A 14984-nucleotide genomic window follows, 5' to 3' on the forward strand; every position below is an offset into this window, starting at 1 on the left:
TCCATACGTATTTATCTTGAATTTAAAAAAGTTACAATTTGAAAACATAATATTTAAAATACTTTGTTTTAAACGATTAAAAATAAAATTATATATAATGAAAGTATTTTGTTGAAATCAAATCTATTTGTATTTAATAAAATTGTTTCAAATACATTTTTCAGATATAAATATATTTGTCAAAGCATTTGAAATACAAAGTTTCAAATACAATTTTATTTAAAGTAAAATATTATGTTTCATAAATAAATTTGTTTTCGACTAAACAGATTAACATTATTGAACTAAATACATTTGTATTTAGAACTTTTGCATCTAACATATTTTATTTGAAATATTTCAATTAAAATATCATCGATCCTGTTAAAATACTTTTAAGTACTTGTTTAAATAATTTTTAGTACTTTTGAATAATTGTGTACACCTATTCGATAAATCAATAATTTTTTTGCCAAATAAAATAGTGTATTATTTTTTCAAATAAAAATAAAAACCTTATTTAAGTCTGAATGTATCAACTTAAAAAATCGAAAAACGATATTTTTAAGAAACTTACTAAAAAAAAAAAAAAAAATCATTACAGTGCACTATTTTGTTTTCTCACACAAAAAGATGTAGCACAATATAAATAAATACATTTTCTCTATCTAACGGTAGAATAATGCGTTATTCTCGCGTATGAAAGTAACATGTTGATCACTCGTAAGGAACAAGTGGTTGCTTAAAATAAAATAAATCACACAAATTAATCAGACAAGATTTTAAAAAATCACATGGAATCTGAGTACTTATCTCGGTTGAAAAAAAAAAAAAAAAAAAAAAAAAAAAAAAAAAAAAAAAAAAAAGTCAATAATTAGTCATAGACTCGCTTGACTAGTTGGAGACAGTATTGTTGGCGGCAGCGGGGGAAGTCTTGTCCTCAGCAATATCAACTCCTGTGGCTTTGACGAAAGACTGCTTTTTATACGGGTGGAGTCTACGAATGTGCGAGTAAATGTTGTGCGCGTACTTGGAGATGTAAACGCAGTGCGGGCACTTGAACTGCGGCGGCTTGCCGCAAATGCGGTAATGCTTCGTCATGTTACCCTTGTTCGTGTAGCGATGGTTGCAGAGCGGACAGTAGTAGAACTCTTGGAGCAACTCCCGCCGTTCTAGTACCCGCAAACTTGGCAGATCTGAAAAAAAAGCAATGGACGGATTGGTTAGTACGATAATTAGTGATGAGTCGCAGTACCACCGCCTTATTCGAAAGTTTTGGTTTTGTGGTACACATTTAGGGTAACTTAAACTTTTTTTTCTCAAAAGCTCATACGATGCGGGTACACTGAGAGAAAAAATAATAATAAAAATTGTAGAGAAATTCTAACAAAAGTTACCATTTTGCACTGTAAATCGAATGCAAGCTGTCAAAAGAAGGAAAAGTTATTATTTTTAAAAATTATTGTTTTATCAGTTAAAATTATGATTAGAACAGTAAAAATTTCTATGTGAAAAAGTAAAATTAATTAACCGATTCTTTTAAGGTTTACTGTTCCAGCATAGTAATTTTTACGGTTCTAACCATAATTTTTTCTATTCAAACCATTATTTTTACTGTTAAAAATAAAAACTTTTCCCTTTTTTGCCTGCTTGCATCCGCTTTACTGTGTGGTCATTTTTTCTAGAATTTCTCTAGAATTTTTTATTATTTTTTTTATCTCAGCGTACCCAAAAAATGGTTTAATTTGACAAATTACATTTTTATTTACAATTATTCCATGCTGAAATAGTAAAATTTAGTAAAAAAAAGAAATCTTGGCTTTTTTCTGGGATGTCTTTTTGGTGCTGACGTCCCTGTGACGTTCGTGATGACTGGCAACTTGCAGTGCTCGCCCACGTACTCGGTGCATACAGGATCTGTAAATTTTATAGTTATTTTGTCTCTGTTCGTAGCTGATTTGGTGTTTTTGTTCAATGTGTACGTCTGGGTATGGGAGTTGGTGGGTAAATCTTTTTTTTTTTTTTTTTTTTTTTTTTTTTTTTTTTTTTTCAAAAATTTAATTGTTAATAGTCAAGGCTCATAAACGTCGGATAGAAAGGATGTACTGGAAGAGGTTTTTTCTTATTTCTTTTTTATTGACCAAGACAATTTTACACGTGAAGGGATGCAAATAAAAGGAAAACTCCGCAGTGACTTTGAGTTGCGACAATTACAAGTTTATTTCGTTACAGGTGTAATTATAATTAATCAATATTATTATTATTATTATTATTATTATTATTATTATAATAATTATTATTATTACTATTATTATTACTATTACTCGATACACTAACGTGTAAATGTATGTATATACTTTTTAAATCCTAATGTGATGTACTTGTTCAAACGGAAGTAACCGAATACTGTAAAATAGCGTGCTAAATTCGGACATGGGCACAATAGTTTTGGGGGTTATTTGAAATTTTGAACCAACGTCAATTTCTTTCAACCCAAAGTAATGGAAAAAGCACTTATGCCCAAGTCCGGCTACATTGTTTTATTCTTTATAAATACGACTTTATTGTAACGCAGCGTCATCAAATGTTATATTGACTGACATGAATCAACTGTTTTGTACCACTTAACATGTTCTTGAACAATTAAAATAAAGGAAAAAAAAAAAAAAAAAAAAAAAAAAAAAGGAGTGCACACCAGACTAGAACGGAAACAGTGATTTGATCGCTCGCTACAATTACGGAACTAATGTAATCAGGATAAACACAGACACCAAACACTTATCATGTACAAAAGTCTCGCGAGACGCATGACATTTAATTGAACTCCGACCTGTAGGTCTTTCTACACCTACTGAGACAATAGTACTAAGGGGGAAAAAAAAAAAAAAGGAAACTTCTTATACCATTAAACAACAATTATATTCAGTCGATCAATTGCCAAGCGGTATGAACAGCTTGACCGCGTGGGGCGTGCAGCCGGCGTGTCTAGCTCTAACGTGTCGGTAAATGTTTGAGGAACATGAGGCCTTGGCTTGGCAATACGGGCACTTGTAGCGATGGCCCTGGCCGCAAAAATACCGCAGGTGTCTCGTTATCGTGGTCTTTTGGCTGAAGCGCGAGTTACAGGTCAAGCACTCGTAGCACTTCCGGTCGTTCGGGTGGAGCCTGTACCCCGCCACTGCGGTGGGACTCGAGTCGCAGTCCTCGTCTCGCATCGCAAAGTGCCAGGCTTTCAGCAGACCTGCGAAATCACAAAACATAACGGAATTCCCATGTGAGTGGTTGTTTCGTTTATTTTATTTTATTTTTTTAATTTTATTTTAATGATTACGCGCAGTGTTGCGTCATACTATGGGAAGAGTCTACTGGGGAAATACGTGAACTTTGAGAGAATGAAAAGAATATGTTTGCTTTCGTGTCATGTCATTTGCAAAGCTGTTGGGGAGAGCTTCGAATAGTGAATCGATCGGCTCTTCGGCTCTTGTTGTTTCGCAAATCGAGTGTAGAGTAAAATGGCTCGAGGGTTTAGAGGAAGAAGAAAAAAAATCAATAGCGTTTACTTTAGTGATAACTTTTTTTTTCTTTTTTTTTTTTCATCTGGTTTATAATCACCAAGTTAACAATAATAATACAACTCTTTCTCGCGCAGATAACACATTTCCTTTCTGTTTCCAAGAATGGAAAGAACGAATAAAGTGAAAAAATGTCTCGTATGAAGGGTCACTGCCACATCCTTGTCAACTCTATGGGCTTTCCCGGATGATGCCTTGCTATGTGTCTTTTGATGTTCGAGGACGAGTTGTTGCGCTTCGGGCAGTATTGGCAACCGTAGCGCAGGACCAGCGAGCAATTGTGCCTGTCCAGATCGTAAATCCTTAAAAATATGTTTCCACAGACGTTGCACCGGTACGGCGCTCCCATGTACGAGTAGTCGAGTGGATCTGGAAAAAATCGATCGTGGAGTTAGTTGGGAGATTTTTTTTTTTCATTTATTATTATTATTGTTATTATTATTATTATTTTTTTTTTTTATTTAAGGGCGAATATAATCGTTAGAAGGTGCGTGCTACGCTACGCGGAAATAAGTGAGATGGACGGTGTTAATTGATTTCGCGCGATCGAGCACGTGGTTCCAGGTGTATGCATACACAACATGTTGATATCATCAAGTTGGACTTTTATTTCAATCAATACTTTTTTCTATCGTACATTTCTGCGCGTTTGTTTCAATACCCACACACACATCATGAAGAATAAATATACAACGACGTCAATTGTCCGACGAGGATTTTTGATAGGAACTCAATCAGTACAGAGTTTTTCGATTACAGTCTCTCGCTGATAACTTTTGCAGCTACGGACGCAAGGACACATTTTGTGCGAACCCTCGTATATATATCTCGAGAACAACGAGACAACATTATCGAAAATAGAAGTCACGTCGGTCGCGTTCAACTCATGTCCATAAAATGTAATCGAGATATTCCTGACTGTTTGAAAGGAAAATACAATATGTCATGTAAACAAGCACTAATGTATCGTAATGATAAATAATAATTAGTGATAACGCAAACGAAGACCGAGTGTACACATATGATGATCCTCAATTCATTCGATTTGCAAGAAATCGCGAGGCGGGTGCAGGCGCAGCAGAGGTCAATTTCTGTGGACCTGGACCGGTAAGCCTCCGTGTTTGATCCTCACGTGTTTGTAAATGTTGGACGAGCACTTGTCACGTTTGCCGCAGTACGGGCATCTGAATCTGGGCTCCCTGCCGCAGTCGTGGGTCAGGTGTGTCATCAGTGTCTTCTTGTACGTGTAGCCGGCGTTGCATCTCGGGCACGTGTAAGGGGCGGACCTACCCCTGGGCCACACCGGGCCTTTATCTTGCTCCTCCTCGGAGCGTGTGATGCTCGCGAAGCCCCGGCTTTGCGCTAAAAAGTGGCCTGCGAACAATCAAATCAACGGTGGGGTTAGTTTGGAGGGTTTTTTTTAAATTTCAATTACGTTTTCTTAGCAGTAGTGCAAGCGAGTTAAGGGAGTCGGGTTATTGGGTTATTTTTTTACGAAACAACGGTGCTTTGGTGGTGTTTTTTTTTTTTTTTGTTTATTTTTTTGCTACACCTCGGGTACAACGTCGAGTCTATAGTTTATGTACATGTGGAAATTCGTATATGCTGGCTATTTTTCACGACCAATTGAACCGATCACTGTTTTGGAAAACTGTTCGATCTTTAATCGATACGAATGAACGAGTTCAAAAATTGTAACGTAATTGTAAGATAAAAAATGCTGAAAAATCAGGGCGCGCAAAATGTCGTATTGGGAACTTTGTAAAATGTGATTTTAAATTATTGCAGCCCAACGAAACAACTGAGCTGCGCAATGTAGGTTGGCACATTTACTTTTCCAGCCCGCAAACATTCGAAGCTAGAAAAACTCCTTGTCTATGCGAGTGCCCTCCTTGCCGTGCATTCGGCGCACGTGCTTGTACATGTTGGAAGAGTAATTGCTCCTGTAATCGCAATAGTTGCAGCTGTACGTTGGCTTGATGCTCTCCAAGTGGTCGTTGGCCGCGAGCCCGTACTTGTGGGCGCTCATGTGGCGGCAGTACGTCTGAACATCACTGGTGGCCACCTGGCACTCGGTGCACTCATACTTGGTGACGACTGGAAAATAAAGAAAATAAAAGCGAAACCTTTTTCATTATTTTCCTTTTTACTTGAGAAAATTTTCGAGGTATAGTTAAGTGTGTGAGTGTGGTGCTTTTCGGGTTTTTGTGAATGCATGAGGGTTTTTTTTTTTAGTCAGTTGGAGAAATAATAACTATGGTTCGGGCTGCAATAAATAGGTTTATTCTCGATAATTGTTGTGCTTTCATAAAATTATTTAAATAGTAATACATCTTTAAAGGTAGTGAAAAAAAATAAATCATTAAAAATGTACAATCAAAATAATAAATGTACAATCAATCAATAATTTTTGAAAAAAAAAAAAAAAAAAAAAAAACTATATTGGTTTAGTTGCATAACCACTGCTTTATTAGGAATAAGTACTTTGTTTCAAAAAAAAAAAAAAATGATATCTCCGGGAAACTAAACATTTTCAACAGTTTTTCTATATTTTATGTTCACTTTATCGAATCACACTCATTGTGTTATCTCAATCTCAATCCAATCCAGGAATAACAAACATCGACGTAGTAGGATTTTGTATCTTTTGAGGTACTTAATTTTTTTGAACGGAATAATAAACAATGACCACATTTGTTAAAAAAATTGACACTATTTGGTTACATTACTGATAATAATAGATGTCACATCATGCATGTATTTATTACAGATGTTATATAAAATGGGAACTTAAAAATTTACTTTCGTCGTCTTCTGAGTATTTTTATGAATTTTTTTGAGATTAAACTCCTGCTACTATCGACAATATGAACAGCTTTCCTTTGAATTCTTCAGTTTAATAATCTCCAAATAACTACCAGTACCGTTTCTCGCTATAAAAGCTCCACAACGAGCTTTTTTGCTCAAATTATTGTTTTCCCTTACTTTATCAGACGCCTGTTACTTTCGATGCAACATTATTTGAGTGCATTAAAAAACCAACACCAATTGAGAAACAATGGCAATATAAATTTCATGATAGATTTACAATCATACGACTTCCTAAGCCACCCTATAATTTACCGTATCTTAATTAAACAACTGTTATACCTGGAAGAAAAAAAGTTACCTAAATCGAAAAAGGCTCTACTAGCAAGTACAAAATATAAGTAAAAATCAAGTAGAAAAAAAAAAAAAAAAAAAAATACTGCCCAAGATCAAATAAAAAATAAAACGAAAAGTGATTATCTCTGAAGCACAGTCGTCTCAGTAGAGCTTGAAAAACTTGACAGGCTGTCCGGGATGATGTTTCCGTATGTGGGTGTACATGTTGGACGAGTAATTGCTCGGGTAAACGCAATAGTTGCATCTGTACTTGGCCTTCACTTGGCCAGGCGAGTGATCGTTGATCGGCAGTTTGAACTTGGGAATGCAAGGCTGGCGCCAGGTATACCCGTAGCTATCGCTGAAGACTGTCTCGCAGTTGGTACACTCGCAGTTAGTGTTGAGTTCCGCGTGAGGAGTGTAAAAGGCTGAAAAATAAAGGCATTGAATGTTGCATTATTCTAAAAGCTCAAAGCTAATTTTTTATATGTGGTTAGATGGATTGGTGCTGCTTTTGTTTTTTCGTTCTGTGCGTGTTATGCTCCTGGAGCTCGAGGAGCTAATTATTCTGTTACGGGGGTTCGAATTGTTTTTCAGTGAAAGCGATAAGCTACAGTGAGGATTTTTTTGGTTGTGAGAAATGACTGTCGTGCAGGCTGCAACAAATATTAGGTTTACATTTTTTTTTTTATTTTTCTTTTAATGTAAAATATATTTTAATATTGTTAAAAAAATACATTGTGTTCAACTTTGTGACAATAATTGTCTCATGAGGCAACTTAACACTATAATTATTGGTCTACAGAAAATTGTGGGATTCAGTATGTTTTTTTTTTTTTTTTATAACTTTGATAATATGTATATATTTTTTCTTCTTTAATATACATTTTTATTGTAATTTTATCGATGTACAAAAATATTCATCTACATACGATGCGCTTACTACAACTAACACAAAAAAAAAATTTAGTTAATATATGTGAAAATTAAAAAACGCATTGTTTCATTGAAACAGTTCATCGCGGAATAATATTAGCTCAGTGATTGTAATGCCTGTAAGGAAAAAATTATTACAAAGCCTCGAAAATTTTCTCTAAGAAAACTTTTGTCTAAAACTAAAAAATGCCGTCCTAGTGAACATGAATGAAATAGCTGAAAATCGAGTAGAGAAAAAAAAAAAAAAAAAAACTTAATTGTTAGAAAAATCTCAGTAGAGCTTGTTAAGCCGTACAGCTTGTCCAGGATGCAATTTCCTCACGTGATTGTAAACCGCGTGGGTCCACTTGCTCAAGTACCCGCAAAATGGACACTGGTAGCGCGGCAATGCGTCATTACACTCGTACTTGTAGTGCCGGTACATCGAGTAACTCTGCGAGAACATGTGGGTTTTGCACTTGGGACAATGAAATTTTCCCGTTTGCGGATTGAAGCACGAGTCCATGAGCTTCCGAGCGGCTAAACGCTCATGGTAGATGCGCCAAGTTGATGACGGTGATGATGATGGTAATGTCGACGATGAAGGTATTGATGGCGATGATGAAGGTGAGGGTGTCGATGATGAAGACACGGTGCCTGAAGCAGAAAAAAATCAAATTCAAGCGGAGCTGGTGGGCTTTTAAAAAAATTTTTTTTTTTTTTTTTTTCTGTTTTAATGAGTATTGAATCGGTTGGTGAAGGCTAGTACAAAAATTTGTTCTTACCTACGGTGACGGAGGGGATCTCTTTTTGGTTGGTTTGTAATAGTTTTAGTCATAAAAAAAGAAGCTGAGAGTAAGTGGCATTTATTAGAATCATCAATCTTACATGAACAAAGTACTCAATGATGATGTGAAAATAAAAGAAAAAACCATCATCGTGATCACTTATCGTCCAATATAGTGATACAAAAATAGCTAACTGATCTACCGATCGTGTAGTAAGTAAATTTTAAAATTTATGTTGATAGTCGCGATGCGACACTTAAATAAACGTATAAATATTTCTAAGCAATGACACAAGGTGTGGTTAGAAAAATAAAAAAATTTTCCCACGCGTTGGTGTAAAACTTGGCGCTTTCGATGATTACAGGCTCGTAACGTTATCAACTTGTTTGAAACATAATCTTTTCTCACTGTGGCCGCAAAGCATTTGCACCATTTCATTGCTTTACGCCCTCGGCAAGAAAAACGTCGTCAGCGACTCCGGGCACTTAAGTACAACAACCTTGCCCTTTGGACGCTGAAACCGTACTTTGTGCCCATGGTCCGAAATGTACGTTTTTTTTTTCATTTTTTATTTATTTCTTAATCTTACACATCATGGCTAACCTTAAATTACCATTACAAAAACGAGCAAGAAAAAAAAAAATTACTATTAACAAAAAATGAAAAAATACTGTACGAAAAAAAAAAGGTAAGAAATAAGAAAGGTGACATTTTTGGTCCATTTGGATAAATCAATGGAACGGACTTGGCCTTGCGTCCGCGACGTATACATACATGCGAATAAAAAGAAAAAAATGTTAATAATAAATAAATGAGTGATGTGATCGAACTCGATCACGCGACGAGTTCCCGCAACGAGTACGGACAGCCTTTTCTGTTGCTCTTGTATTTATTCTGCTTCTTGATGGTGCCCTTTTTGGGTCGGCCCGGCCTGCGCTTGCCCTCGATCTTGTTCACGCCGTGGATGATGCACATGACGTTCTTCATCTGCGCCTTGCGGCCGCGCTTCTTGCCCTTGCGCTGTACCACCTCCTGCTGCTCGCTGTACTCGTTGGCGGCCTCGATGGCGTTTCTCTCGGCCTCGTCGAGACACGCTTGGGCTTCCTCGGCCTCCGCGAGGTGGAAACTTCGAAAGTCGCGCTGCTGCACCTTCTCGTGGGTGTCGGCCCTCCGCGGGTGGCTAAAGGTCGGGGATGGCCCGTCACCTGTCAACAAAAGCAGAGATGGTTCGGATGTCAGTACACGTGATTCGTGGTGCTCGAGGCTCTTTGGCTGGAAACTTAGACTATATAGACAAGCGGATTGTTAGTAGACGAGTTGCGGGTATGTAATATTACGATGTCGATGATGCGCATGGCAAACTGTTTGGATGCAGACAGATTTTTTTTTTTTTTTTGTTTTTTTTTTGTTTTTTACAAAACGCAGGTTACCAATTGAGTTTCTCGTACGTTGTGATCATACGGTAAAGAGTCGGACGAGAAATGATGGAGAAATAGTGATTTGAATGAATGGGTTAAGAAAGGTGACTAAAAAACAAAAAACACATCGATTATAATCATTCGGATATTTCGTATGCACAATTACTTTTTAATTACAATTTTATTTGGACATGAAATGAAAAAAAAAAAAACAAAAACAAAAATCTTCGTTTACATTAATTTTACATTATCCTGAACGCTCTTCAGGAGATAATCATACAACTGATTGATGTAAAAGAAGTAATCATAAAAGTGAAAATTTTTCAATCAACGCCACAAACATCATACAAACAAATTGATCGTCAAATGAATATAAACATTAATTTTGCCGCACCACAAGTCGAGACTAGCATCTGAAATTCGAGGAAAAGACCGAACTTTAGTAGAGTTTGACGACGGTGACCGGGCAGTTCTGGTGGACGGACCTGATGTGCTGGTAGATGTTGGACGTCTTTTTGCTGACCTGGGGGCAATAGGGGCATTTGAATCTCGGGAGTTTTTCACACTCGTGGCGTAGATGGCTCATCATCGTGTCGTGCCTGCCGTAGGCGTTATTGCACTTGGGGCAGTGGTATTTGCCGGTCGCGCTGTTGAAGTTGTACTGGTCGCGTCTCGATGATTTTTTCGATTTCTGCCACATGGAGTGCAATAACTTGGCTGAAACAGACAAAAGAAACGTACGTTCGGTCGGTCTGGTGTTTCTGACTGTGGCTTATTGTCAATTTTTTATGATTATTATTATTTTTTTTTTTTTCCAGTAACGAAAATTTGACACACGAATGCCGTAATGGGTAACGAAATATTTTCTGATTAAGGACGTGGCGCATGCTTGCACTCAAAAGATTTTGGTTCGACTAGGACAGCTGAAAGATTCGATAATTTCAAGTTTCAATACTACTTACTATTTCGATGCAACATATTTCTTTGGCAATCTTGGTTATTCGGTGTTTTTATGGATACAATAAAACAACAACAAGTATTGTGAGACACATTTATTGTTATTATTTTTATTATTATTATTATTATTTTTATGAAAGAAGTAGTTCAATGAATCTAAAAAAAATCGTACAAAAAATATAATGAATTGTTAACAATCACTGTCATCTGGTAATATTTAAAAATAAAATTATACATATATATATATATAAGTAACTTTTTTCATTAATAAAATTAGTAGTTTTTAGTAAAATCAACAAACTAATTAATACCGACGCAGTCAGTCTATTATAAATATATCATATAAATATGTATATTCATCCATTTCGTATCAACAAACTTAAAAATTAGCTTAACCAGCGAAATTTAAAAGTGTGTAACTTCAACCCAATTATAAGTGTGTAATTTTCTGTAATACTTTTTACTCGCTGCTGGGTGGGTAATTTTACACTTTTCCAGTGTTGATTTATAATTTACACAGTCAAAAAGGGTTGATTTGATCAACACTTTGATGTGCAGTTAAGTGGGATGGTACCGACCGAGTGTAGTCGTTTACAGCTGCCACAGCAATATGAATTTTCTACACGTGTTTTATACTTATTCGTTAAGTAAGTGAACTACATATGATACATGTGCTTGTGTGTCGAGCCTTAAACGTGCGCATATTGTTCTTGAACTCCACGTCTTTGTAACCCAATGAGACCCAAAGATTGAATTACTCAACGGGGTATCATCAGCTTATACAACGAAAACCTCTTTCTATGGAAAAAAAAAAAAAAAATCACCAAGACCAGCTAAATTCCAGAAGGAAAAATTCCAAATTGACCTAAATCAGGATTCGAGATTGAGGGCCACTTGTACCGCGACATAACTTGGCACCACTCTCGCGTACACGATACAGTTGTCGTCAAAATTTTGCGATACATCGAATAGCATTTGGGTTGTTTTTTTTTGTTTTTGTTTTTTTTTATCGCATGACCCCACCCGACGAAACCCCCAGCCGCACACCTCATGGATCGCAACCAGTGCTTGTGGTCTCATCCATAAACAATTGATGAAAACATGCTCCAACAAAGCAAACTCTTTAACGCGCGAAGAATCCATCGTAATGATACTAATGATGATATTTCCTAGCCTAAGGGTTCAGTCTACGTATGTTATTGCGTTCAATTGGAGTCCCCGTTGGAAAGACTTTTTTGGCTCTCGTTGAAGGGCCGTCTCTTGACGAGGACTCCGCGGACTATGTCGAGGCAGTGCTCCTCCTGGCCGTAATGCAGGCGCTTGACGTGCTGGTAAACGCTCGTTGTCTGCTTGGTCCGATAATTGCAGTAAACGCACGCGAAACGGGGGGACTGGTTGCACTCGTAGCGGGTGTGGCGATAAAGGCTCGTTTGCACCTTGAACGAGCGCTTGCACTTGGAGCAGAGGTACTTCTTGCTCGGGCTGCTCGGTGAGGGGTGCTGCGCTCGGGGAGCCTCGCTCGGGTGGTGGATCGGTTTGTGGCCGTATGGCTGGTAAAGCGGGTCCGAGGGCTCGTTGACGTCGACCAAGATCTCCTCGGCGTACATCGCTGGAACACGAGAAAACACGAGTTTCGGGGTTAATGAGGCGGGACTCGAGGGGAAGGAGAGAATAAATAAAAAAAAAAAAAAAATAAAAAAAAACAACGTCAAGCGACAACCAGAGCTTTTGACAAAACAAAGTCCAACAGCGGTAACGCATTCCGGATTATTATTGTGCATTAGTAGCCAGATAAATCATACATCGAGGTGAGACATTTATTGGGACGATTTTGGGTTATTGGGGAGGTGTTGAAAGTAGTCGTAGGCGAGATATGTCAGTAATTGTATACATCAACAGTTTATGCTCGTGGTTAAAACATTACATGGTCATTACGATGGAACATACGTGAAATCGAGTAAGAAAAAAGAGCCAAAAAAAAAAGTTAACAAGATTTTGGAATTGTTGAAACGCTGGAAGCGTCTACCAAAATAATGATGTCTATTCATCGCGGATGGATCTTTCTCTTCTTGGTTTTTTCGGGCATCTGTGCATTCTTGTGCTTGGCCATTATGTGACATTTCAAATTGGTATAGCGATGGTTGCAATAGTTGCAATAGGGACAACGGTGTCGGCCTTGCACCCCGCATCTGAAAGTTAAACGGTAAAGAAAAATCAATCCAACAATCACGAGGACGTTTCATACGATGCTTGTGAAAAAAAAAAGTATCGATTACTCGTAATTGGCGTGTCTCCTCATGTCGTACTCGCGCTTGTAAACGCGCGGACACTTCCAGCATCTGTAGCCAATGGCGTTGTTTATGACGACAACGTTGGAGGCATTGTCATTCGGATACGAGTAGACGCTGCCAACATCGATGTATTGAAAGTTAAGGCCTGAAAAACAAAGATCAAATGCAGGATGATCAGTTTGGTGGAATCTTTATTTATTATTTATTTAATTTTTTTTTTGTTTCCACAACAGGGAAGGACAATGAGGGTGCTCTGGTACTAAGTACACTTATTGGAGGTCGAATCACGACGACCGTGCTAGTTGAGTTGCCAAAACCCAATGTACGACGCATCAACGTATTCTAGCGGTGGAGTCGTGATTCGATATCCGTTTGGTGAATGCATGAAACAAATTATCGCCCAGTCGACACTTTCCCAGCTATTGTCGATTTAAAATCAATGCAATAACCTGGAAAACTCTTTTATCGTGATCTGTGGTGGAAAAAAGACATTGACGTTCAATGCGCACTGGTGGACACTTTTTTTTTATTTTCGCCGCAAATTTTGGTTTGTCTTGACGAGCTGAATCTTGGGGTGTGTAGGTGTTAGGGACAATTGTACTGAGAGTTAAAATAAAAAAAAAGGAAAGAAAAGGTTTTACCGGAAGAAGGACAGGTATCCGTGAAAATGTGCAGTCGGAGAGTTCACAGGGGGGGGGGGGGAGTGAAAATCACGGGCCAAAACAAGCGCTCACTCAATCACGTGTTTTTACGACATTTGTACGTTTTATTGACGGATACATGTTAAATTCTGAACTCAATGTTTCGCCTAACTCTGCTGCCGTGCTTCTTCCTTATGTGATCGTAAATCACGTAGTCGTATTTGCTGCAGTTTTCGCAGTACGGGCAGCCGTATATTCTTCCGCGCAAGCATCTGATCTTCCATTGTCTGTAGTAGCCCGTCCCGTCCACGTAAACAATATCGGGATGCTCGGCGGGCTTTGCCACGTTCGACTTGGGAGTTGGCGCGGGGGCTCGGCGAAGCAACGTGCTGCTTCTGGTCATCCTCGGCGTCGGGCCTTCCGTCTTTTCCGCAACCTTTTTCGGCCCCTCGCTGACAAACTCCTCGCTGGCGTCGATCGCTTCTTCCTTGATGCTCCTGACGTCGATGAAGTGCGTTTCTAAAAATTTTATACCGTCATGTCAATGAAAAACTGTCAATTGTATCATTTTTTTTTTTTTTTTTTTTTTTTTTTTTTGACGCAACGGAACGAGATAATGTCGTGACAAAAAAAACTATGGTAGATGCGTGGCATGCTGTTTTATTTTGTACGTTTATGAGACGAATTTTTCGTTTTAATTACTTTTTCGGGAAAATTTTCATTTCGTTTTGTTAAAAACACATTTTATTGAAACGTGTTTTGGGTTTTTTTCGTTTTTTCGATATTTGAGCGATTACTAGCGGGATAAAATTGGCTTGCAACGTTTGGCTCAGACAAACAGCTGATTCAGTCACCTCTTGACACTGCACCCGTAGTCCAGGCAAAGAGCTTTGTTCGTGAAAAAGTTGTCATGTGTTGTTACAACTTGTTTGAAAAAAAAAGAAAAAAAAAAAAACACGTTAATACATTTTTCTTTTTTTTTTTATAACATTTTATTAAATACAGCGAAATTAATTGCATGGGCATCTACAGTTGTGATTTTATGTCCAAGTCTTCTTAGAGTGAGCAACAACATATTACCTTGATTACAATAATTTTTATTGGTAGAAATAATTTACGCAAAATTATATTCGTCATAATTTTTTCTAAAAAATAAAAAAAAATTCCAATAATCAAAATTTGCATAAAATATGCAAATATGCAGAAAAAATTTATCAATTGTATCCAAAAAAAAAAAAAATATGAGTGTCTTTGTTTAATTACTCTCAAAATAGTTGTC

At 37.4% G+C, this 14984-nt stretch overlaps 2 protein-coding genes across 12 annotated transcripts in view; both read right to left on the reverse strand.

Annotated features, from left to right (window-relative positions):
* Positions 1-14984, reverse strand: part of LOC106645527 (uncharacterized) — a 207548-nt gene that overhangs the window by 142850 nt on the left and 49714 nt on the right. The window contains exon 7 of one of the 11 annotated variants that reach the window (XM_089590552.1): positions 8461-9603. The exons of the other annotated variants lie outside the window; for them this stretch is intronic. Coding sequence (XP_089446678.1) covers positions 9233-9603 — 371 coding nt within the window. The 3' untranslated portion in view covers positions 8461-9232. Of the gene's footprint in view, positions 1-8460; positions 9604-14984 lie in introns of those variants that run through there. 11 annotated transcript variants of the gene reach the window in all.
* On the reverse strand, positions 4563-5481 carry LOC111642979 (zinc finger X-chromosomal protein-like). Its single transcript, XM_089590560.1, has 2 exons — positions 5385-5481; positions 4563-4925 (listed from the first exon to the last, which is right to left on the reverse strand). Exons 1-2 carry the CDS (start codon positions 5401-5403, stop codon positions 4636-4638), a joined length of 309 nt encoding a protein of 102 aa, XP_089446686.1. The 5' UTR covers positions 5404-5481; the 3' UTR covers positions 4563-4635.

Source organism: Copidosoma floridanum, unplaced genomic scaffold, assembly GCF_036245765.1.
Source record: "Copidosoma floridanum isolate Cflo_tuat_1 unplaced genomic scaffold, Cflo_Japanese_pri ptg000012l, whole genome shotgun sequence".
NCBI classification, from domain to species: domain Eukaryota; kingdom Metazoa; phylum Arthropoda; class Insecta; order Hymenoptera; family Encyrtidae; genus Copidosoma; species Copidosoma floridanum.